At 38.8% G+C, this 27,262-nt stretch overlaps 1 protein-coding gene across 1 annotated transcript in view; it reads right to left on the minus strand.

Moving 5' to 3' along the window:
* Positions 1–27,262, minus strand: part of ALMS1 (ALMS1 centrosome and basal body associated protein) — a 72,516-nt gene that overhangs the window by 9,320 nt on the left and 35,934 nt on the right. The window contains exons 9-17 of the mRNA XM_042807957.1: positions 18,626–19,730; positions 16,726–16,851; positions 14,826–14,996; positions 9,860–11,055; positions 6,444–6,558; positions 4,890–5,144; positions 2,891–3,135; positions 1,626–1,809; positions 1,351–1,414 (exon numbers count right to left, since the gene is read on the minus strand). Coding sequence (XP_042663891.1) covers positions 1,351–1,414; positions 1,626–1,809; positions 2,891–3,135; positions 4,890–5,144; positions 6,444–6,558; positions 9,860–11,055; positions 14,826–14,996; positions 16,726–16,851; positions 18,626–19,730 — 3,461 coding nt within the window. The remainder of the gene's footprint in view (positions 1–1,350; positions 1,415–1,625; positions 1,810–2,890; positions 3,136–4,889; positions 5,145–6,443; positions 6,559–9,859; positions 11,056–14,825; positions 14,997–16,725; positions 16,852–18,625; positions 19,731–27,262) is intronic.

Genomic DNA, 27,262 nt, shown 5'->3' on the forward strand with positions numbered 1-27,262 from the left:
TCCTGGCAGCCCAGAACGGGAGACAGCACCCAGCTGTGGTCCCGTGAGTGCCAAGCAGAGGGAATATCCACTTCCCTCCACCTCCATGAAACGCAGTGTGTAGCTGGCCTTCACCCCTGCAAGACGCGCGTTCCATCTGCTGCTCACCAGCTGCCAGGCCCACAAGGCTCTTTCCACCTCCACAGGCCGTCTGTCCTCAGACACTGCCACGGGGGGGTTGTTCTTGGGCAGGGGGTTCTGTCCCACTTGGTATTTGTCATTGCTGAACTTCATGAGATTCCTCTTGGCCCTTCCCTCCAGCCTACAGAGTTCCCTAGAGACTCCACACCTCCTCTCCAGCGTACCGACTGGTCCTCCCAGCTCGGTACCACCTGCAGACCTCTCGAGGTGCGCTCCATCCCATTGCTACTCCAGATGAAGCTGCTGTGAAACAGTCCTGGCCCACAGCATTGTCCCTTTCACAAAGCACAAACCCTTCCCTGCACGCAGCATGTACATTCCATGACTTCACTGCCACAAAGTGCTTGCATATATGCTGAAATTCCAACTACTTAAAATATCTCTTGCCTCAAGGTACACTCTTGACCTTTGTTTTGTTTTGACTCTAAATAACTTACAGTATCACTGTATTTTTATATAACTTTGTGAGTTATCAGAGACAACTTCATGAGTCTCTAATTTAAGTATTGATGCTGTTTCTCAACTGGTACTCTTCCAAACCACTTCCTCTTGATCCCGCGACTGTTTCAGGATCTAGATGCAACAAACTCCATTTTTTATTATACCTTCACAGGCTTTCTCTGTAGCATAAGTATTCCAAATGTTTAATACATTGTTAGCATGCTGTGCGTTTTTATATATTAATTACTTGAGTCAAAAATAAGGCAAAATATATCAGAAGGTGGTTTTCTTCAAGGAACTAAAGCCTCTGTATTCCTTTGTGGGCAATTATTTCTTACATCAAGCTACTTTAATTTGGTGAAACGATACCTCACTTCCTGTACCAATTACCTAGTTTGTTAATGTTGAAAATTATACAGACACTCTAGTTGCCCACACCCTACATTTCCTCTCCTTTCAGGCTTCAGTACTTGCACAGTTTGCTGTAGTGTTGGATGGCAGATACCGCAGCAGAATATTCAGGTTTAGTTACAGAAATCATTTTTCCAAAATGATCTCATTTCTCAGATATTCTAAATAGGTGCTTTGTCCCTCTGATAAGGTGCCTATATCTTGCACTGAAAAAGCTGAGCTACCCCCAACACTCAGTTCTTTGACTGCAGATACAATTCATCCATCTTTCCTATCCAGGTCACTTATCTACCTGAAACAAAATTTTCTTAACCTTACCGTTTAGATCTTTGAACCATTTCACTCTTTGGAATTGTTCTTCTCTTTTCTCTAATCAGAAAACCTAAATGGAAAATTGTGAGATAAGAGTGAACAAGTCTACTTCTCACAAAGAATGCTACTGCAACAATACGACTCCTTTATAAATTAATGATTCTTATGGACAATAACATTACATAATTATAATATTTTTATTAAAAATACACATACCCTTAAGTATAATGTGGAAATTTATTAATTCCTACAGTATGTACAAAGCAGAAACATGAAGGTACCTCTGTCAGACAGCATGTGACTGGCATTCCTGTAGCCCTTTCTTTTCTCTGGAGGATGAAATAGCTCTTCTCGTTCAGACTGCAGGACACTCTGCATCCTCCTCTCCTCCATTACAAGCTTCAGATGCTTCACACGCTCTCCAGAGCGGGAGATGAAATCAGGGCGATGCACTGCAAGAGCCTCCTAAGATGGGATGACACAAAACAAAGTCTAAAGTGGCCAGATTGTCTCCCTGCAGCTGGAAGGGAATAATCGAAATATCTAACACCATTGACAAACCATGGGGGGAAGAAAGAAAATCTCATCATAATATTTGGTATAACATACAAAATCTTGCATCCTTAATGCTGGGGAGATCCTCAGAGACCCTGTTTAACAAGCTATTTGCCAACAACCAGAAAATTAACTGGTTAGAAAGGAAAAAAATTGCTAAAGTGATTAGCAAAAGGGACACAAGCCTCTCCTGAAAAAAGCATAGCAAAAAGTTAACAAAGTTAAGCCCACAGGGTAGAAAATTCTGTAAGTTATTACAATCCCCCTTGTTACAAATCAGTGGGCACATCAACATTAGGAATTGATTTTGGATAAGAAGTGGAATTTTGAAAGCGATCTCCTGGTATCTCTGTTTGCCACACTTCAATTTCCATCACAGGGCAGTCTCCGAGCACATGAACAGATGCAACTGAACTTAAAGAAACATCCGATGTGCACCTTAGTTAGCACTTCCTCATTTACATTTCACTTGCTGTGGACAATATCTCTTTCAAAAATATTTCTGGACACTACATCTGCATGTTTCCACAGATATTTAGAGTGATCACATCTGATCTGAAGTGTACACCATATATGCATCTGGATGTATGCACACACACATACACTGTTTGCACTGTGTGAACTAAAGTCCATTTTAATCCCATACTACGTATATATCACAGTATTATTTCTGCAAGGAAGTAAGTATGACTTGCTACACTCCCTCTGGTTCCTGAAGCCAAATGATTTAAGCCCTAAAATATTAGATCAATTCAAATACAGTAGTGTATTGTAGAAAGCCAGATTACCGTAGCAAAAAGGACTGATGAATTTGTTGGAAGCGGGAGCAGTCTGTAACATGTTATCTTCCAATTATTATAAAGATGAAATAATAAAAAAAAAAAAAAAAAAAAAAAAACAAAGGAACAACAAAAGTGTTTCCACAAGATTCAGCATAACTCCTGCAATCCCACCGAGATCTCAGCAGCCTCATAGCACAGCATGCCTTTACCTGTAGTGTCAGCTTCACGAACGGCCGCGAGGACTTGTTCTCAGCATCTCTTTCTGGAACTGCTGGCTGAATCACGTTGCTGTGCTGCTGCTCTTGCCAGTTCTTCTCTCGGAGAGGCTCTCTCCAAGGCTTTGTGCTGGTCAGTGGTTCAAACCAAGATGGACCAGGACCAGAAAATCCACTGGAATGGTTTTCTTTCCTAGATTCAGATTTCATGTCGTCTGCTTGGACAAACCATGCAATTCCTGTTAAAAGGCCACAGAAGAAAATAAAGATTTGTACACAATGTACGTGACTATTTTCCATCCCCATCTATGGCCCTTTATGCCTGTGCTGATTTTGGCTGGGAATGAGTTCATTTCCTTCACAGTAGCTAGGAGGGGGCACAGCTTTGGATTTGTGCTGAAAACAGTGAACACAAGGATATTTTCATTACTGCTGAGCAGCGCTCACACAGAGCCAAGGCCTTTTCTGCTCTTCACCCCACCAGTGAGCGGCTGGGGGTGCACAAGGATCTGAGAGGGGACACAGCCAGGACAGCTGACCCCAACTGATCCCAGGGATATCCCAGACCATACGGCATCATGTTCAGCATATAGAGCTGAGGAAGAAGAAGGAAGGGGGGGGGAATGTTTGGCGTGATGGCCTTTTATTGTTCCCAAGTCACTGTTACACGTGATGGAGCCCGGCTGTCCTGGGGATGGCTGAGCCCCTGCCTGCCCATGGGGAGTGGGGAATGAATCCCTTGTTTCACTTTGTTTGCATGTGTGGCTTTTGCTTTCCCTATTAAACCAGTTTTATCTCAATCCACGAGTTTTCTCAACTTTTACCCTTCCAATTCTCTCCCCCATTGCCCCAGGGGGGAAGTGAGCAAGAGGCTGGATGGGGCTTAGATGCTGGCTAGGGTTAAACCACGATAATGCCCAAGGTCTTAGCTAAATCCAGTCGGTGGCCTAACACTGCAATAAACACTCATTTCAGTTTAACAACAGTGGGACTCTGTAGCAGACACCTTTGGTAGTTTCAAAAGAATTCCTTTGCCAAGTGTCAGAAAACCAGCAAGTCTTTATCAAACAACACTTCCGAAAAAGCACAAAATGGCTTAGTTTGCAAGTTTCTCTCTACAGAAAGAATAGTTATTCATCAGCGACTACACATTTTTAAGGAGCCTCTCTGCTGTCCTAAGCCCTACAGCTTTTCATAGATAGTTTTGAAGATCAAATGCTTTACATCTTCCAAATGTTAAATATGTATACAAGAATTAGATTACTCACAGTTTACATACATAATGGGATTTGAAAGTATCAGCTAGTACTCTGAGCAGATATTCTAAAATTTCTAAATTAAACCAGTATGAGAGAGTATGATTTGTCCCTACAACAACAGCAACGATGACTAAGGAAAATATTTTTAAACATTTAATCATGACATTGTGAAGACTGACAGGAAATTTAAAAGGGAAAAAAAAAAAAAAAAAAAAAAAAGTGAGGAGGCTACACCATCAGCCCAAAAATGCAACTCTGGCTAAGAGAAGGAGACAAGTCTAGTTCTTCTGGTATCACAATCTTTCCTCAAGTACTTCTGAAAAAAATACTTGTTCTTTGAAGCCTCAGTACGTGCAACAGTAAGTACAACTTACAGTGATCGGTTACTCAGAGCTTAAGAGAACCTTTTATACCTTGAAAATCAAAATTAAGTATCTAAACGATTCCCATCTCATTCATCTTTCCTTGCTTTATTCATGGCTTCCTATTTACTACCTTTCCTGGATAGGTTGCATCTAACAGGTTGATTGAAAATGCCATCACAACAGAACACTAGAGAGGTCACTTGACATAGTGTTTCTGTTTAAAATTCATTGATTAAAAACAGAATAAGAACTGACTGTACTAGTGACAGACCACTCTGTGTCCTAGCTAATTCTCCTCATGTATTTTGCTGGTTTCTGCTGAGATGTAAAGCTTTTCTGGTCTGCAGAGAAAGTGTATTTCGGACTGACCTTGTGGTAAATGCAGCCTGCTCCTTTTCATCCTTTTCTCCACGAAAAAATTGCCTGGCTGTCCCTTCTGCTTATCCTTGCTTCCTGCTGCCTGATGATCTGTGACCGTACCATCTGACTCTCCAAAAATACCATCAACACAATGCCAGGGTTCCTGTGGCTGTTGATTTGGCTGGCTAGATCTTGGGGTAGGAAAAGTCACACCAACATCTCGAGTGTTTTTCTTAGTTGCACTGTTCACAATCTCCAAGTCTCCTGTAGTTGAAAATGAAGCAGCAACATCTTATTCCAGAGCAGCTGGAAGTACTTCAACACCAGCATGTGTGACATGCGTAGTTCAGGGAATGACCCTTAATTTTTACTTTGAAGCTGAAGGACCGCCGCTTTCTTTATCCCACCTTCAAAAGACAAAATCTTTTATATTGCCACTTCCAGTTCAAGGAGAGCTTACAGTGACTCAAGACTGTTATTATATGATAATCTGAGTAAAACTGAAGTGGTGTAAACCAAACACCCTGTGCAAAACAAGCATGTACATATATATAATATATATATTATATATATTTATATATATATATATATATATACACACACACACACACACATACAGGGGGGGTGGGAATTAAATTTGAACAACTATGCCCTTGGCTGGAGACCTGAGTTAGCTCTCAGAAGAATCAACTTCAAATCGCTAAAAGACACGGTGACAGGTCAACATAGAACTTTACATTCTGGACAACGGAACTGCAGGTTTTTCTGGACCTGTTAGTTTACCCAGTGTGTTCCATCCAAAACTATGTTTTAGCTATAGAAGGTTGGCTTACCCACAGCACTACAAATATTTAACAGAAACATAGGAAGTAGGAAGTGTCAACTAACATTCAAAAAGTCATAACATCATCTTGAAAACAAGCCATGAAAATACTTTTCTGATTCAATCCACTTGCACACACACACACAGAAAAAAGCAGTAATAAGCAAATAATTGATATGTCTGATGAATAAAACAAAGCCATTACTCAGCGTGATGACTGGAAGTTGGCATATAAATGAAAGCCATGAAGAAACTGATAATTCCCACTAGAAAAACTCAAATGCAGAACTGCACCAATCCAGGATCAGCTTATGTTTTAAATAAAATATAACATCCAAAATATTACCAAGAAGAATACGAAACACTGTAGTTGCCTTCTGAAATAGCACATGCCTAAAAAATACATTCTGTAAGTAACTGATGTCTTGCGGAGAAAACAATATATAAAAAAATAAAGTTAGTCCACCTTTGCTGTTGAAAGGGATGAGAAGCTTAGCTTAATAAACTTATAAGTAAGTGAGAAAACTGGCTACTAAAAGCAGACCAACAAAGGAAATTAAATGCCTCATTTTACTTAGAACATAACATCTCTCTCTAAAAGCATCTGCAGTGAATTTGAAGAATGCTGCTTGTACATACCCATCACCAGAAACACGCAACAGACTTTGGAGAGCAGCTTCCAAAGAGATGAAAGGCAGAAGCAAATACAGAAAAGACAAGTCTGGAATTCAACAACTCACCTGCTTGGATACCTTTGTTTAGCATCCGAGTCCGTCGCTTGTTACTAAGAGCAGAGCTTGGCCCCCAAGAACTGCTGCTTGCAGAAGTTGAATCCAATGAAACTGAGATCGCATTCTAGAAAAATACAACACATGCAAGAGAACAGAAATTCCTGAAATACTAACAGAATGAACAGAAAGTAGATTTTAAACAGCAAAAAAAAAATACAGTCATCCCTCTTTAATTGTTGTACCTTGATTCTACTGTTATTTAGATGTTTATCACAGGCTGATTGGTGTCTCTTATTGATATACCGCACAACAGCCAGACTTGACTTTATCTCATGCACTAATGCACTTCCACCATCCCATTATAGTAAGAAAAGTACATTATTTCTGTAGGCAAGAGCTTGCCTGTAATCAGATTCTGTATGGTGCTGAGCATCCTCCAACTCATTTGTCCAGAACTCATGGGACAATGGGGCCTGTCAAGACAAACTTACAAAAAACCTTTGCTGTGGCAAGATCACTTGTTGGCTGTACTTTTATGAGAGACTGCAAAGTGTGAAATATTTCTGCTTTGGAAAGAAGGAGAATAAACCTCTAAACTGAACCCTATATTCCTACCCTCTCAAACCAAAAGCCTTTAAAGGTTGCTGGCTTTTCTGGAAGGACAAACTGTCTTGAAAGATTAACGTGTTGCTTTGTAAATTCACAATAATTCCCACTCTGTACCACTAGCATGAAAGAGCAAAATCCTTTCAAAACATGGGAAGTTGTCTCACCCTGTGATCCTCATTACACAAAATTCTCCAGGTGGAGAAAACTAAACTCAATAAAACCAAGAAATAGAAGAGACATGGTAAGACCATGGCTTAGGCAAAATACTCATTTCACATCTTCACCATTCACACACAGAAGTGCCAGCTGCAGAGGTGGAAGCAGCACAACACTGTTATAATAAATTAATTCAAATTTTATGACATGTTATAACTTTACAGCCATTTAAAAAGGAATATACTCTGTAAGCACAATGTATCTAGTCCACAAGCTTTTTGGTTATATAAAATACAGAGAAGGTTAGCACTTTATTAATGGCAATTAACTGACAGTGCTTCCCAGGCTTCAAATCCAACAGGGCGGCACAGACCAATTTCTGCAACTCCACTGAATTTAATTTTTAATTATGAAACAGAGATTTTTCTTTCTTCCCTGATCATAGCAATTAGTATCCTATTAGTAATTCATAACGCTAGCCATGATGGAAATGAACAGAGGCTTTTTTATTACCTTTTTACTGAACCTCTGCTATCACCACTTCAATGCGAAGCGTAATTTCATTTCAACATTAAATGGAGGCAATTTCTACTCCCGTGCATACTGTCAAGAACTGTTTTTTTGGTTTCATAAAACTATTACAGCTCTAGCAGAGTGCACTAGACAGATGTAGTAGATACATATCTTCTTTCAGAGAACAGAGGCAAATTTGAATATGTGCTCAGCAAAAGAGAAGACAGTATAAAGGAAGGAAAAAACCCCAAGATAACCCATTTACATGCACATGCATACAAGCAGCCATTCAATACTGAATATTGACATGAATATTCCTATTTGGACTAGAATATTCAGTGCAGTGCTTTCAAAGCCCTTCAGCAGTTGAATAGCACAACCTTTAGCTTTGTACCTGCTACCAGATGGCAGCCTGAAGAGTGCTTTAGAAATAACAGAAACTGGAACAGATAAAAACCTTCTGGGGTGGGTTCAGCATCTATAAATAAAAAAAGCTGTAACCAAGTTTTCTGGAAGCAGAGCTGACAATAGGCTGTCATAAAAAACTGAGCTACAAAATGCAGCACTTGTCTGAAAGATTCATACAGTAGTCTCTCTAGGAGTAGGGCTCCTGCTATAAATAAATACCTGTCTCTGAACCACAGATATTTGCAACTAAAAAAAAAAAAAAAATAAAAATCTTCATTTCTGTTCAGCCAAGCATCACAGAAATTACCAAAATTTGAATTTAGGTTCACTATTTTGCCATCAATTTTCTCTCCTTATTTGAGGCGGGTCATGTGTCTGTCTCTATGTATTTTTAAAAAGAACACTACATCAGGAGATAAAAGATACTACTTTCTAAAGCCATATGGGTTCAGTGCAACATCAAGCACCAAGAACAGCGAGCCTTTGTTCTCATGTAAGTATTACTGCAATCAGTTATCTCACAGGTGCTTTTAACAGGCAAAAGATTAGATGTTGGTTTTAAGGTCCAAATAGACATTGAAAGATTAGTCTTATGAATGGAATACGAAATAAAATAATCTCCTAAATACTACAACCGTGCAAAGATGCTGGATTCTAATTTCTTTGTTAGATAGTCAGTGTTCGGATTAATGGCTCTAATGTTGCAGTGTTTATGGCAATTTTATTTTAGCTTTAAATAATTATCATCAATAAAAATGTTAATAAAAATATTTTTAAGACCATCCTTAGTCTTGAAAAAGACTCTTTCTTCCCCCAGACATGCATTCACTAGCTTACTTGACACAAAGAATGGAGTTTGAGTTGTTTCTATAAAAAACAACCTAACTGATTTCAATGAAATCTACTAGTAATGACACTACCACTTTCTTCTGGTAATACGAAAAAAAAAAAGAAAAAATATTTCTCACTTGTTCCTGCACTTTGCAGCATTAATGTGTATTATAGAGAACTAAAACTCTGTAATTTTGTACTATAATCACCAAATCCGTGTCAAGGCCCCCTTTCTGGAAATTCATTTTCATTTCTCCTCCAAAGGGCAATGGACATATTCAACTGAAGTAATCAGAAATATTTTCTCCACTTTAAAACAACTTTACTCCAGACTTTTTACTGAGAATCCTTAGGGCCAAGACCTGGTCTTTTAATATGCCTAAACTGCTAAATACAGAAATTGAAGAAGCTTACAAGCAACACTCAGCAAGACAAAGTAATTCCAACATTTAAGACAGAGACACAGTAAGAAAATTCAAATAATAGTTCTAAATTTTATGAAATGGTATTTATCACTGCCCAGAGATATTCAGGTAACAATACAAAGTCAAAATCTACCACCTCAACTTACCACCACTGTCTTCAGGATTGCTAAAGCACAAAACCTGCAGGTAACCTGAAATCAGATACAGCAGGATCTGGCTTCCCAAGACAAATAAAGGAAGAGAAAAAGACAAATAAGAACAAAGGGAAAGAAAGCACAATTGAGGTTTTAAGATATTTTGATCTCGTCCTTACTCCTGGGAAGGCAGAGAGACTTGTTTGATTAAAGACCGAGCGTACCATATAAACAGCACACTCTGGAAAATTTTAAATGATTGTCCAAATAGCAAACTCTACTGTACAACTGCTTAAGAGTTTCTGTAAAGATTAGTTAAAATTGTCTTTTGCTCTAACTGACCACATACCTGGATCTCTTTCCTTTTCCTGTGTCTCTCAGAAGTAACCTTTGGATATTCTACACCCACCGCTTCGCCACGTCCCTTGTCCCACTTTTCAGAGCGACTTTTCTGGTGGTTGATGGTACAATAAAGCTGGGAGAGTCTTGGTGACACCCGCACTCTTTCATGCCCAAAAGCCCTGATCAGCCTGGCAGTATCAATGGTGGAAATGGAACTGCTCACCTCAGTCTGAGTAGCAGTTTCCATCTCTGTTTGGGTCACTGCATCTGATTCTGAGGTGGTGGAACTGATCGTGGTGCTGTGATCTCTGCTAAGCCTTATCTCTGAGGAAGTGTCACTAGGAGTTTCCAAGTACTGCTGGTGCTCCAAAATTGAATTCACGTGGTGGATAATATCCTCTCCTGACCTATTTTTCCTGAACTCAACAAGGTTATTTTTACCATGGATGATACGTGGTCTTTCTTCAACATGTGTTGCATTAGGCTCTAAGGTACTTCCAGACATGTTCTTTTCTGGCAATCTTACTTTCTTCTCTTCTCTTCCCTTTATTTTCTTTTCAGAAACACTCTTTTCAGATTTTGTTGGTATTAGTGTATGCTTAATGGGATTCTGAAGGACCCTGGCCAGTCGATCGAGGCGTTCAACAAGGGACAGCTCACCGTTACTCCTAAAATCACCGTGCTGGTGTCTCTTCTGGCACTCCAAAAACTTAATCCAGAGATCGTCTAAGCTACCAGTGGAGCGGGTTCTCTGTCTCGGTGGTAGATCTTTCTGCACGTTCTCATGAAGGCGAGTTGTTTGGCTACTTGGCAAAGGGTAATTTCTAGCTTCCTTTTGCTCTGCTTCTCTTCTGCCACGTTGCCGTAGCTCCGTCCCTGACGTTTCATTCCCCAAAGACGTGCTAACGTTTAGATCCTCGTTCTTGCTGTAATCTGCTTCTGCAGGGAGTGGACAGAACTCATTTTCACCATCTTTTTTATGACGAGCAGAAAAAACATGCTGATGACGATGTGTTTTTTTCCAATTCTGCAAGACAGCACTTGAGGAAGGCCTAGCCTGTCTGGTACCAGAACTGTCTTCCGACAACTCGCTGTTGGACAGGAGGTAGCTCTCACACATGGGCGCTGGGCGATGAGGGTAGAATCCTGCAGGTTTGAAGACTGAATGAGTGGTTTTTACAGACTTCGAAGGATCTGTGCGTTCTAGAAAAGAGGAAAATGCTTTCATTTTTTGTTTCTTCACAGGGAAGCAAGTAGCCAACGGCAAATCTTAAACGGGGTGATTTTCATCCTAACACTGCCCAGTTGCTTCGAAGGATTAAAAGCAGGAACCACTGTACCCATTCCAGAAATGCAACAAGCTTAGAAATTAAGTTGCAGCATTATTAAAAGTACATAAATATTTTCTATCATTTGCAACATGAAATCCAAGATAACGTTATATTCAATTGAATCTATAGGAGGAATCTAATTACAGCACAGGTAATTACCCTGACCAAAATTTGGCCTGAATCTTTATTTACATTTATGGGAACTCATGACAGGCAGCCGCATCCCATTTTGCCTCTTTTCAGATAAATGCACAGGGAGTACAAATGTCCCCTAAGACTATGCCTGAACATTATCTTTTAACTCACTCAGAAAAACACTCTATATAAAGACCATCAATACCATTTCCTGTGCACGTCCTAGAACCACCTCTGATAGCACACCAAGATCTAGCCCTGCTTTCCTTTCAAGCTCAGATGACACACTTTAGTTCAAAGCAGCAGTGAAATCCCCCCAGAGTATGCTACTGTCTGAAATTACCAAGGACTATATGCAGAAATCCAATTATAAACTCATTTGTAATAGACATACATTAAGTACGCATGCAGCATGTGCTAGCAGGAATATACCCCAAAAGAATTTAGAAACTGTTTGCAATAGACTGTGAAAAAAAAATAGAATATCAAATTTAAAAAGTCAAAATGTGTCTCATGTTATGTTCTTTGTATAATGGACTGAATTACATAATGAACCATGAAGGCAGAAAGTAGGAATTATAAATGCTAGTGCTATAAGGATTTCCCAAGCCTCTATGCTTACTGAAAGATATTCCATGCCATTTTAGCAAAGTATGGTGTTTAAAGATGGCATATAGAGCAGTAACAGCTTTAATATAAATAAAAAAGAAAATACAAAAAAAGAACAGTCCATTAACTAATGGTAACACCAGTGACTAGGTAATGGGGAGCCGTCAGCAAACGCATATCAAGCTCCATTAATGGCAGGAATCACACTCATACTAGTTTTTCTCTAGATCTCCAACATACCTCCCAAGTTTTTTTCTTTTGCTTGTATTTCTCTTGTTTTGCTTTAAACAGTCTTGTTTCCATGATTGCTATCTACTGATGAAAACAGAACTGGAAGCCAGCACTTCCTTTTTTCACTTGAGCAAGCTTTGCCACTGATGCAGCTGAAGGCTGGCAAGTCCCAACACCAAGTCTCTCCTTACCCCAGGGGCAAAAACACCTATTTACCTCACCAAGAATCACAAGCTATGTTTTCATAAAACCTCAATTCCACATGGGAAAAAGTGATGCCAGACAGGGTCAGGAATGGTTATGACTGTGTGAATTCATGCTGTTAACACTGCCTCACAAACCTTGCTTTTATTTAGTCACTGGTTTTCTTTACATTTTATACATTTCTTCCCTTCCCAACACAGAGACACTTCAGTGTAATGTCAAGATCATGAATAGTGTAACCAGACCCAGCCTCACTAACTCTGAAGTTGGAGGAATTTGTCTTTCCATAGAAGGTCACTGTTTATGCACTCCTGTAAGAGGATTCCTCCACATCCTCCTGACAAACGAGGTCAGGCTTGGGAATTTTTGCTATTTCTATATTTTTAAAAAGTTACCAACAAAATGGAAGGAATGCAAACAGGCAAAAAATAAAAGTTTATAGAGAGAAACTTTTTTAAAAAACACATAACTTGCATAATTTTAAGCTCCAGACAAGCTCTGTGGGTAGAGGTAATCTTTTATTAGATCATCTAAAAATATAGTTGAAGAAGTTAGAGAAGCTTTTAGAAATGCAAGTCTCTTCAGAAAGCTTGCTTAAATTTCCAACTGTACTGGCTGGTTTAACAAAAGATTATTTCTACTTACGGTTCTTTTCTTGCCTGTGTCTTTAGACCATCACTGCTACATAAAAATACTATTAGATAATTTTATATTAACACTTGTGTTCCCCTTTGATTTTTATCCAGGCCATTCAGAAAGATAAGTATCCATTCATCTCTGCTCCAACATGCTAGTTTGTTATTGCAGATTCTTGTTCAGAGAGCTCACGCCTATATATACATTCTTTCTTCAGTTCTATTGCCATGACCCAGAGTTCTTCTTCTGAGTTACCCACAGTAAATGAAGAAAAGCATTTTTCTATCTTACCCCACTTGTTTCCGTACCCTTGCATTTTAAAAATGCTCACAGAGGATTATTTCTTCCATTAGAGAAACTAAGTTAAGACAACATTGTCTTTACTGTTGCACTAATTCAACTATTGGTCCTATGTACACTTATCAAAAAATTAAAATGAACAAAAAATAATGAAGTCCAGTGTGTATTATGCAATCATTTTAAATTACCTTCTGCAAAGATCAAAATCTCTCCATTCTGAAGAGAAAACCTTTAAAAGAGTTAAAGTCATCAGAAGGAATCCCTATCAATACATCGGCACTGGCCCGTGGGGTGACCTTACGCCAGGTATATTGAGCTGCCCACTTAAAAAGGACAACAACAATCACACTGAGTTACTCCATAAAAATCTGTTCCATTAAATGTCTTCATATAACAAGTTTATGAGATAGTAAGAAAAATAAACGGGCTCCCAAAAGCCCTTTATATGTGACTGACTAGAAGAGAGCAGGAACTCTCTAATTCAGAATCCATTACGCTATTCACGTTTTGGGTCCCATCCCTCATTAACAGCCACAATTCTATTATCTCCTTGCACTTTGCTCACTCTTTGTTTAATATAGCACATGTCACAAAATACTGTACTGTGCAATAAACAGCTCCCCTGAGGAATTAAGAGCTGCCTTTAGGAGAGACGGCAACCACTCAGCAATTTTCTGTTTACGGTTGCTTGTGTTCAGAAACAAGATGTAATTCTCAAACACAACAAAAATCTTCATCCCTACTCAGACTCCAGGAAGTTTATCAGCCACAAAAAAAAAAAAATCACAGAATGAGGTTTTGTACAAAAGCAGTGTCCATCAGGACTAATTTTTGCTACTGTCATGAGATAACAGTGCCGAAATCTGCAGCTAGCACAGCGTAATTTAATTTCATCAGCGCTGTCAACAAATAAAGCCTTAAAAGTAGGCTACTATAGTAATAAATCCCGACCTTCATTCCTCAGGAGTACTATCCAACAAGGTTAACGGAGGGAAGAAAGAGATATCAATCAAATCAAATTAAAATTCAGTTAAATACCTACACTCCATGACATCACAAGATATCAGTGTATTTGTGGTCAGGAACACAACCCTCACCCAATACCCAGAGCCATCCCACCTGCTTTTATTTACCAGAGAATTTCTGTCATTTTCTACATGGGCATCCTTTCTGCACTTAAAGACAACTTTGCACCTCACAAACTTAAGAGTACCTTAAAAAAAAAAAAAAAAACACAAAAAACAAATAAAGCCCAAACTCCACCAACCCCACCAAAATTCTTACAAAAGCTCCAATAAGCACTGGGGCCACTGGAATGTTAGCAAATATTAATGTCCAAGTATTTGAGCAGTCAGGGAGAAGCAGAAAGATATAGAAGAGAAAAATGAGTCAAATTCAGCATCTTCAGGCAAACTATCAGCAATATCATGAGACCAAAAATCATGGATCCTGAAACACAATTCTTTTACTCTGCTTTCTTTCATGTATACAAAAACACATGTAAAATTAAACACACACTTTAAGTACCTGGGGAAGCCTCCAGTGGTATCATTTGCTCCTCAGCCCAGGCTAGCTTGGGCTTGGCCCTCTGCCTGTAGATTCTTTCTTTACACGTGATAGCCGTGCTGTCTGCATGATTATCACCCCGTAAACCAAGCATGTTTGCTGGAGACCTTGGAGGAAGAACATCATCTGACCCTGCAGAGAAAGAGAACAATAACTATAAGTAAAAAGAGGAAGCGGGAAAAATACAGAAATTTCACAACAAAGCCAATATCTAAAAGAAAGCCTTTTATCCAAGTATTAATACCAGTATATTCACCAGCCAACAACCACGATCCCTAGTGAGCAGTTCTAGTGAGTAACACAGCAGCAGTAGGTATTGCGCCACATTGTTTTCCATAATCTTTGATGACAAGGTTCTTCCTGGAGAAGTAGATAAAATTCTTCTACTAATGAGCAGAGATGAATACAAGAAAATGAGCATTAGTCAAGTCTGCTAGGAAGCCAGACACAGGACTTGGAATGTCCAGACTCCCTCCTGCTCACATTAAAATTCCAGACATTTCACTGACTGACGTAAATACCTATTTTTCCAAGCTCAGAATAGCAATGGAGAAAAACCGGAAGACCAGAGTAGGTCTGTATAACCTCTAAACAAGAATTCAAGACAACAGCAGTAGAGCTCTCTTACCACCATATCGCTGCCTCCTAACGTAGGGAACCTAAAATGGCCCCGAACTGACTTCTCATCCTGGTTACATTCAGCAGACTTACTCAACAAAATTTCCTTCAGCTACTACTCATGAGCTAAGAATCCTAGCTGCTGCAGGGAGTTTAAAATACACAATTTGTTCTTTTAATTCTGCTGTACATTTTCTAGAACCTTGCGCTGCCTCATATGTATACTGAATTTTTATATCTAGCATCATCGTTTCTGCAAAACAACAGACTCGCATCACATTTGTTTCTCTCATTTTGACCATGTTACAACAGGCAGACTGGAAAAAGATAATGAGCAGAGATGCATAAACAATTATAAGAACAATTTGTGGCTGTAATAACTAACCTGTGCACTTACTGTCACTGTTGTATCAACCTACCCCCCTGGGGCACATCAGTCAGGAACTGGACATGTCTGTAATATTAGTTTTGTCTACAAATAACCTTGGATGTCAAAAAGATCTGACTGAAAACAACCTGCACATAAGACCTGTAATGCCTAAGTGATGCGTTCTTTATGTACAGGGGAGAACTGAAAAATAACAGCAGGCAAAGCAAAAGAAGTTGATGAATCACAGAGCATCCTTTCCTGTGGTAAATGAGAAGTGGGAGATGGGAGGATGTGGGGAAGACATGAATATATATTTTAAACCGCAGTTATGAATTACATTGTTTATAGAAAGGCTTTCCACACTGGAATCCCCTAACATGGAAAGAAATTCAGTACAGAGAAAGCTATTATCTGAAATGCGTGTGGTATTATACAGATATTTCAGAATGCACACATGACAAATTAATAAAAAAAGGGGGAGAATGTACATAAATAAGGGAACTAAAAAGAAAGAGAACTGGCAGAGATATGAAAGAGACCAAACTGGATAGTAATTCCCCGAGGAAAGTAAAGAATTATCAAGCTGTAAAACACCGATCCTGGTTTCTTTTCACTGCTGGAATGGAGTACTAACATCCCTTTCATCAAAGAAATTGAAACCATGGCTTTAGTCAGGATTCATACATCTTTGTGCTATGAGGTGGTGTGAACACGAACAAAGACATATTTCTATTAAAATCAATGCACTTACTCTGAAGTGGTAGGACAGAAGAGTTCTGAGCTCAGCTGAGACAATTCTGCATATAAAACAGATATATTTTGATCTATGAACTACAACTATCATTTTGCATTTGGAAAAACTAAAATAGGTACCTGAGTGAGAGCTCTCAACACTGGTTTCTGACTCAACTGGAGAAATTTTGGATCCTGCCTTTAGATAAGGAACATAATACATCCCAGTGCTTCCAGAAGGTTTATATGGCAGCAGTAAGGGCTGACCTGTGGGGGTGGAAAGCAAAGCAATTACCAGTAATCAGGCTTTACTCCTTTAATGAAACTGAAGGTAAAAGCAACAAATCAGGACCCAAGGAGACTGCTGAAGATGTTCACTGTGGTAAAGCTGGAGAAATATCCTATTTTTTAGGAAAATAAATTGCAATTATTTCATTAATTTAGTTATTTAATACCTGCCAAACAGGGAAGAGGTTGACTGTTGCTTAGCTAGAAAAACAGAGCTTACTTACCTATTCAATATTAAATTTGTGACTAGGGTGAGAAACACTGACTTAAAAAAAAAATAACTCACGTAATCCACAGAGCTCCCAGTTGATCCATGTTTAACGAAATAATTTTAAATGAACATGGATATCTGTGTTTCAAGTCAATAAAACCAGTGTGCTGCCGTAACAGAATTCCAGCAAATGTTGGTCCAGAACATTAGCTGACTTCTAATAGCAAAGAACAGAGGTGATCAGAGAGCTGCAATACTTCTTGCATTCTGATATAATGAAAGAATCTGCTCTCTCAACTCATAGTATTTTAAACACCTTAAGAAGAGAGGAAGCAAAGCCTGGATCCCAGGAAAAATCATGAAAACTACCCAAGTCTACATACATTAGTATAAAGCACTGTGGGAAAATGCTGCACAACATCCACATTCCTCTGTCAACAGATTTTAAAAGCCCTGCGCATTTTTCTATTTTATTCTACTGAAAATAGCAGTGTGCACATTTTCCTCTTAGGTTTTGTACTACCTTGACTAGAAAGTAAATCAGTAATCAGACATATCTCTTGATAAACTCTAAGCAGTGATCCAAAACAAATTATTTAGAAACAGATGTCAGAAAATTTTCTTGAACCAGGCTTGTACACAACAAATTCAGTTCCAGATAAACCTGAACTGAATCACAATTGTATTGATACATCTCCCTACCCACAAGATTGCAAAAGCCAAGTTTAAGGGTTGGGTTCTCTCCCATACAAGCAACCTGAGATAATTTTAATATTTAAAGACTGTTACTTCCACAAAAATGCTGGGTTTGTTTTTGATTTTTAATACCTATAAGTATCTCAAACTTGAATAGATGAAAGTCTACATATACATATGAGACACTAATTTGCTCACCACCCTGCCTTGGGAAAGGGGAAATCTTGTTAAGAGATGAAGTTGTATTGTTGGGAAGTTCACGTGCTTTCTGGAGAGACAACTGATGGACAGCGTTTTCACTGTCTTGTGAATTAACATAGATTTCTGCTGAAAAGGTGTTTTTTTCAGGACTTTCTGTTGTTATCTGAGTGGTAGCATCAGAAGTACTTTTCCCAGTTTTTGCAGGAACTACAGAGTTGAAGGTGTTCTTCAGACTACATCCCCCTGAACCCAGAGCGGCCACTTGTGGTCTCTCACTGCTTTGCAGAGACAGCTCTTGCCCTGCTGTGCTTGTAACAGAGGAAGGCACTAGGCAGGGATTTGCTGAAGACACTGGCACTGGGAAAGAAGATCTTTGATCTCCTGGAGTAAGGTTAGCAGCTGATAATTTAGAAACAGCTTCTATTAAAGTTTCTGGAGGTTTTAAAGACACGGGTTGAGTATTAACTGCAGGTTTATCCCATGATCTCATCTCATTTTCAGTATTCATGCCACTATGCAGCTCTGAGTTATTACACTTTGAGGAAAGAGTTATGTGGACACAAGACAGTACTTTTTTAGTTGGTGATGAACGAGATACAGATGTGGTGGATAAAATCTCATCTGTAGGTGAATGGCGAGACATACCAACTTGCTCTCTTGCAACCCCTTTCTGAATGAGAGGTACTTCATCAGAAGGACTTTTCTTCTCTTCTGCCAACAGCTTAATATGGCCCTTCAGCAAATCAGTTTGTACTGCTGGACTTGAGCCTTCTAAGCTCTCATTCAATTGGATGTGGCCAGGTGGGCTTCTTTTCTCCTGCTGGTCAGAGCTTATAGGATGGGGTTGATTATATCTATTCATTTCTTGATTGAATCTTGTATCACAGTCAAGCCCCACGAGTCTGGCACTACGCCTGCCCAATTCAGTCACATCTTGAGGCAGAGCATCAGAATTTTTTATACTAAGGGTCTGTCTTTTATCAGCATGGATGCTTACAGAATCCTGATCTGACAAACAGTCTGTTTCTTGATAAGCTCCAACTCTGTTACTGTCAGCAAAGACATGAGGAAACCTGTCTTTCTCAGCAGCAAAACCAATCTCATTAGACACCGAGCCAGCACACGTTGGACTTGAAGGACAGGTCTTAGATCTTTCCCTGTATTGTTCACCACGGCTCTGTTCCTCAGTGCTAGCAGAGTCAACCTCCAAGGGCATTATCCCATCAAGACCATCTCTAGCATGACTACTGCTGCATGCCATGGAAGTCAAGGGTGACTGCAAACGTTTTCGGGATGAAAACGTGATAGAAGTAATTTGCTTGGCCATATCTTCAGAACACTTTTCCATAGAGAGTTTCTTCTGATCTGGTAAATGGACTTCTGCTGGAATATCAGAAGCAGCTGCAGACCTCATTGCACATGCAACCCATTCCTTCTGCAATGGTGGATGAAGTTCAACAGCATCAGAATGACTAGTTGCAACTGTTTGTTGTTGGTTGCCCATCAGTGTCTGAACAGTACTCGAAGTTTCAAACTGCGTATCCTTCAGCAGGCAACAATCAGAAGAATCAGCTTTATGTAATGACACGGCTTGTCGTAAACTTGACTGTATAATCTCCTTAGTCCTGATGGCTTGTGTTTGTTTGTCAGTTTGAAATCTTTTGTCACTCAGAGCTTTGAAACTCTCTACGTCCTGTTCCTGACTGTGGCTATACTCAGAAGCAACTTCCGAAAGACATACCCATGGATCCTGAAAAATATAGAAGAATTCACGTAGGTTATGTGGACAACTTCCTGCCCTCGCTAAAATCTGGACTGCAGAATTTAAAGAAAGACTAGTGCTGTCAATAATCAAGAGTCTGTCATCATGAATGAGCATACACTTTCTCTGGAACTCATCTGTTAATGGAACTAATTAAAAAGTTGTCATATTTTAAGTGCCAGTAAATTAGTTAACATGGTTTTGATGCTATAACAAACAACAGCAGTGACATCTATAAAGAACCATTTAATTTTGTGAACTATCAAGTTGTAAGTCTGTTACTTAGGCTGAGTTGTAAATACCTCTCAACATCACTCCACTGGTAGACAAGGGAAAAAAAAAATTCCTTCCTTTCTGTAAGCTGGCTTCATACAAAGTCAGACATTTATCATAAACCTAGTTCATAACGTACTGGGAAAAACTGCTACCTTTTGAACAAGTATTTATTCGCTATCTAAAGTCAAAGGGATCTACAGAGAGACAAAGACATCCCACCAAAGCTTTGCGATTTCACTGATAATTTTATTAATTAAAAAGATAGCCTGTTAGCTACACAAAATCACGTAAACACTTAGGTTGGAAGAGACCTTTGGAAGTCTCTAGTGTGATCTCTCACTCAAAGGAGGGCTAACTTCAACATCAGAACAGGTTGTCCCATCAAGTTTCAAAAATCTCCAAGGATGGAGGTCTTGTATACAACTTAACTACTCGTGATCTGTAAATTACTGACAGAAGGTGTTCCTTCACAGCTTCATGGGAAAACAAATGACTGCAGAAACCCATGTTTACTTCCAGTTATAAGTACTCCAACATTAACTAAGTATGTAATGTTGAGCTTTGGGAACCTCCAAGGAATAAGAGAGCAGGCACACACTAAAACTCTTCTGATTTGGACCAGAGTCCAAACAGGGATACTTCTGCATCTGACATTTTGCTATGCCATAACTATCACTACATGAAACAGAATTTGATGTAAAAGGTTTTTCCCTTGCACTTGAGTTGTTTGACTCTAGCGTTTACGAAGCAGAACTAAAATGAAAGGAACTCCGTGACATGGAAACAAGTGGGAAGAAAGCTGTCCTTTACAAAGAATAAGAAAATATTTAATTAGAAAAGGTTTAATTTTCCATAATTGATATTTCTTTTTCCCCTAAAACAAGTATGCCAATTTCCCTCTCAGACAAGAGCTGTAATAAACCTTTTTACGGTCACCACCCACTGATGACAATAATTAAAAAATGACTGAAAATAATCAGAGCTTTGATTTGCTCTTTAAGGCAGATGATAACTTGCAAACACTTTCCAATTCTCAGGTGCAGATCATTTTCATTTTCCCATCAAAACAGATATGTTTGCCACAAATACTATTTTTTAGTTTGAAAAGCTGGTGACAATGCTGCAAAAAATTAAAGGTATTCCTAGCAACAGATTAGACACTAATCCCATCAAAAATAAGGAAGATCACTGTCAATTGTCTTTGTTCATATTTTTAAAAGTAAGTTACATTTATACTTTTGTCTGACCATGCAAATTGTCCCACAGCTGTATCATCCCCCCAGTATCAGAGCCACTATATTTAGGACTCTGCTATTTCACTACATGCATTCAGGCATCTCTGGCATGTATTTTACACAACAGTATAAAATGCTGTGTCTTAAATTACATGCCTGTGGTCATTTCAGAAACTGAAACTAGTAATTTACTTTAGTACTAACTTCCGTCCTGGTTTCTTTGCCCAATTTTAGTAACCATTCCCATTTTCAGCATGCTCTCCAGTCTCATTGCTTCATCTTCTCCTTTACCTCAAACCCCATTCCACCATCAAAAAAAGGTCCCAACAGCAACAATCAACAGCAATTTAACATGCCAGGAAAATGAAATTAAAGCAACGTATGCTACAGCCCCTCAGCAGAAGCAGACCAAAAAAATCCACACCCTACTCTCTGAGCATACTCAGGCAGTGTTGCCTTTCAGCTGCCTGTTAATGAGGCTGATTAGTGACACTGCAGTTAACTGGAAAATTCCCAGAGCTACAGCACCTGCTTGCTAAGGAACCTCCACCTTCTTCTGGCATCTCAAAATGTAACCTGATTTTTCTCAGCACATCTTCTGCAGACAAAGCCCTAAATATACCATACAGAGATAAAAGGTATGGAGGGTTTGGCAAATGGCCTTAGTTACTTGCCAAAGTAGAAATAAATGTGTCTAAATACTCAATGAAGTTTAGATCTTCCAAACTCTGCTTTCAGCTCATTACAGACAGCAGATAGTAACAAGGCACATTCATTGCCTGCAGAGATTTACTGAGATCAACACCACAGATAAATAAAATGTGATCCTCTCTCTGACTGGCTCACCATCCTTATTCCCCTACTTTCTGCAACTCCCCCTGCATGTGGAGGGATCACAAGGTAAGGATGGATAGGACCTTTGCTTCCAAGACTTCTCTCATTACAGCAGAAGCTCCCAAATGCTGACAGCTGATCTTTGCAGCAACTTACCTGACTGGTGTAAGGAGAAGGTAGTTTGGAAGAAAAGAAATGCAAATACCTCGAGATTAAAGATCACACTACAAACAAGTGAATAGAACATCACACTCCCAGATGCATGCAGAAAACCTGTTACTCAAAGAGCACAAAGACAAAGCCTTGTAAGTACAACTGGGAAAACCTTAAGTTACCATTCACAGTAATTTATTACTGTCATTGGTGATCAAAAAACTGCAACAGATCTTGCCCTGAAGCAAATGAAGGCAGCTACTCACCTGATCTGTTAACACTGCACATCCAACGAGGAGGCAATAAGAAAACTACTCCAACGCTAACCTTGGGAAGTAGCCGTATCAATTCTAGAGAAATTAACATTCCTCGACACACTGAGATTCCCCCTACTTAGATACACACTAACTAAAAGAGGTATCGTACAGTCAGTCCCATTCCTGACGCAAAATACCACACCACACTTCACACAACATGCTTGGAAGCAGCTCCCTCTTACATTATTTCACCCCGATTCTTTTGGACGGGTCAGTTTAGTGTCAGAGGCAGTACCATGGTTAGTGAACACTGAAAATGGACAAGACAAAAGACAAATAAATTCATCAGCATTCAAACCTTACATCCAAATCATTCGAGCTTATGGTAGTGTACATGGAACTACAGGCCACCAGCCTTCTTTAAAGAGAATTTCTTAAGTGTGGTCATCATTTTATTAACTTATCGGTACCTGCACTTCCTTAATTAAGTGCCATTAAAAATTACAATGCTTCCATTGAGGTGCAGAGAACAAATCCAAGATACATGTACTGCCATGGAGATGGGACAGATAAGCTTTTCAAATAAAAATAAAAATCTAGGCTATATTTATTTTTTCCTACTGATTGGAACAACTGTGAAAACAGCAGAGTGTTTTTGATTAATGAAATGCAACACAGGTCCCTGGATGATTACATCCTCAGCAGTTAGCTGGAACTTGGAAATCGGTCAAAAACATTTTTGGTGTCAGTCACAAAGTATAAACAAGTATTCCGCAACAGATTTTCCATCTTTTCTATATCCCAGGTGTCATTAGCAGTAAACTATTTCAGCAAGGTCTGGATTATTATTCCAAAACTGTAGTTTTCTGCGGCCTTATCTATTCTAAGCCAGTAAACTAGTTGATTTGGTTTCCTCTATTTCCTAGAGCCAAGAGGGACAACAAGGGACTGTAGAAGGATGCAAGGACACAGAGCGGGCCTGTGCCAGAGCAGGGGTGCTCCCAAGACGATCTCTTCCTTAAACCACGTACCAGTTCAACGGCCTGAAGTAATACACAGCAACTCCTACTACTGAAAGCAAGCACAGAAGTTGCTATAAACTCATCTTCCCCAAGCCTTTCACATGTTTTATTGTGCTTGTTATGTGTCATCTTTCCAAAAAAGATCTGTATGGCATATGATCCACAAGAGATTGCAGTGCAAATTTATAGCTACAACTCAGTGAACTTCCTGAAAAAGTGAGAAAGTACAGGGAGTGGAAAAATACAGCATATAGTGGAAGAATACAGTATACAAAGGGGAAACGCTCTTAGGTAAATCAAGAGAGAACTATGTGGCACCCATGAAAATACAGGTGAGGTAATAAGGTCCTCAATTTAGAAGGAAAATTCTTAGGTTTAATCTGATGAAACTGTACTTACATGTAACAGCAACTCAAAACCCCTCAATCTCAACTGGGGGACCAAAACAAATGTACATGTACAACGGCACAAGAAGAAGGTTCAATTTGAAAGACCGTGCTCCTGGCACAGAAGATGACCTACAGGTCTTTGGCTTTTCCCTGTTACTCTTGAAATTGTTCTTATCTTGAAAGACCCTAATGATATCAGTGGAAGAACAGTAACAGGGCTGATTTCTGGAGCTTAGGATTGACTTCTCGTATATTTTTCCTAAAAATCCAAACAAACATCATGCTATTCGTGGTTCTTTGTGACTGAAGAGTATCACCCATCCTAGAGTTAAACTCCTCAAGCCTATTAAAAGAGCAAGTAAGTTACCACCAACTTACCTCCTCAGGTGAAAACCAGATCTCCACAGCCACAGATGTCGGAATTATTAATTAAACAGTAACGTACCTACAGGAATGTCTTGCCAACTCTGCCTCCCTTCATCACAAACAAGTTTATAGGAGAGTGCCATCAGTTTATCATTAGTTTCACAAGACCCATCTCTGGACAATCCGAAATGTGCATTTTCTTATGCCATTTACAAAGCATTTGCAGTTACTAAATCTGCAGCCTATGTCTCCTTTTCCTCCTAAGCCAGCCCAAGACACTGTACTTTCTCTTTCCATGAATGGCCAAGTTAAGTCCTTTAGGAAGAGTCAGTATCAAATGGAGTCAGTATGAAATTTAGAAAAAAAAAAACCTATGTCAAGAGTTCCATATTTGCCATCTATTCCTAAACATTTCTGGCAAGCTTTAATGTTTATTAGAAAAGTGTAATAACATGAGTATTTCCCTCCTTGTGTAATGGAAGAGCTATAAATCAACAGGAAGATGCCACAGATGAAGTGCAAAGAAAACAGATTAATTACGCAAGGTTTGGCCATCTTACAGAAGAGAAAGCAAAGAAAATACAATTCTGACTTATACTCATGAGCATTGTTTGTAATTAGAGACACATCGTCAAAATTACATTTTCCTATTGAATGTTCCTTTTTTTGGGCCACTATTCAGCTGAGCACTTGAGTACATGTTTGGAGCCCATTTATGTGCATATGTCCCAATCACCTCCTTAAACACTCTGCTCAGCTAGAACTCGAGAAATCATTATGATGCTTCTTTTTTAGCGCGTCTGTTAGCACATCACCAGTGACAAACAGCTATCAAACAGATACTCAACTATCTCAAAAGATGGAACAATCTTTAGAATTAAAAGATCACTGAGAAGAACCCTCCCAAGCTGTCCTGCTCCTTCGTTGCATTTTCTTTTTTTTTAATGGACAAGCTTCACATGCTTCCTGTGGGAAACAATAAAATATCACAGTGGTACATTATATTTCTTGAGTTGTCACCTATAAAAACAAGAGTCAGAGTCTAAACTTTTCAGAAAGAACACTCATCATAAGCCTGCATCAGAAGCACTAAATAAAGATGACGGTCTGACGAAAGAATTGTTTGCCTGAGTGCTAGGAACAGTTTGTCTTTCTCAGTCTTTAAAGTTTAGTAGAAGGAAAATATCTTTTCATAATCTTTGTTCTGTTCTTTTTAAGTCAGTACATGGCTAGATTTGCTTTATAAATTCAACAGGTATTTTACAGAACAGCTTCTATTAAATTTATAGTACATTATTTTGTCAATAACAAAACTAGCTGCATTTTTTTCAGTTACAGTTTTCAACAATCTGTATTTTTCAGTGACATACTGTTTACTTGGAGTGAAAAATACATTTATCTAAGTATAACAAAATAAACCCAACCACCTTCATTCTGAAAATTCAAAACCATTTTTGATCTCAAATTAAAGCCACTGTAGAGCAAAAATATTTTCAAGAGCAAAGCAGAAAATGTGATGGTTGACCTAAAGCAATTTCTTGGAACCTTGATTTCCAAAAGTGTGATTGATTTTTTTCTTACACTAAATTGGCATAAAACAATTCACAGCTGACAATATTTCACATAAAGGTAAAATATTTGGTTCCAGTCTGTAACAAGTTAGCGTTAGGGACAAAGCTGTGATCTAACAAAATCTAAAACTTGCGGGGGAAAAAAAAGCTTCCGGGCCTTTAGTTTTTCATAGATTAGATTGAAGAAGAAAATGTAATTGTGTTTTGTTTTTCTGTAAGAGTTGTCTGAATTTCTAAAATTAAGTAAAATTGTAAAAAAAAAAAAAAACAAAACAAACAAACCCTTCAGGCTCCACAGTCAAAGATTACATCAATACATGAATAAGTGAGAAATTTGGCCTGATGTTTTTTGGAAGCTAATGTCTGTATTGCCAACACTGTTTATGCTATAAACACAAACATGGACTACTCTTAAAACACAATTTTTCATTCTAGATGATGCAAGGCTTTTAATTAAAACAAACAAAACCCTGCTGCTTTTCCTGGGAGTCAGGCACTGTACAGGGGGCAAATTAAAAAAAAAATATATGACTAAATCTAAGGGCATTTGTCTGAACCACCTGATTAAGGACAGATGACGATTGTATTTTCAAATGCAAGTTTTCTACATTCTCCTCAGAAACTGCCCCAACCTTTACCTCTGCCCAATTATCCAGCCTCTCTTGCACCAGCTCAGGGTTCTCTATCCTCCACACATGAATACATCATTCATCCACTACTCATGGCATTCAAGCATCTCCGCATCTGTCCAGTTGTTCTCTTCATCAAAATACTCTATGAATAGTGCCCTATCTTGCAACACACAGAGAGCCCCTAGAAATCATGACATAATTACACTGGACACCAGATGAACGCTGAAAATGGATATTTAAATTCAAATCGAAGATAATATACTCCTGCTTAGACAAATTCCAATCCGGATATACTATATGGTAATATATGAGCTAGAAATGTTCCAAAGGAGATACACAAAACATGACAACAATTCAATGTCAAATTTTCACAGAAAAATAGAGCTGTAAGTCTGAAAGCTCATCTAGTCTATATCCCAGCCCCAAATCAGCATTAACTACACTTATTCTTTACAGATACTTGCCCAAGTTGTTCTTAAAAACATACTATGATTAATACTCCATAATCTTCCTCTCATCATCCTTACTGTTAAGGAGTTTCTTTTCTAAAAGGACTCTTCCTCCCACTTGAAGCCCATTACCTTTCATACAGTCAACACAAAGGAGGAACAATTTACTTCCTTTTTCCCTGAAACATCCTTTCAAAAATAAATATCACACTCCTTTGTAAGCATTTCAGAACACATGGGAGTAACACAACAAATACTGCTATTACCTAGACAATATTGCATTGTATTGTAAACTTTGTCCACAGAAGGAGTTTACAAGGCACAATCAGCACACAC

This window comes from Tyto alba, unplaced genomic scaffold (genome assembly GCF_018691265.1).
Source record: "Tyto alba isolate M040663 unplaced genomic scaffold, T.alba_DEE_v4.0 Super-Scaffold_6, whole genome shotgun sequence".
Classification (NCBI taxonomy): Eukaryota; Metazoa; Chordata; class Aves; order Strigiformes; family Tytonidae; genus Tyto; species Tyto alba.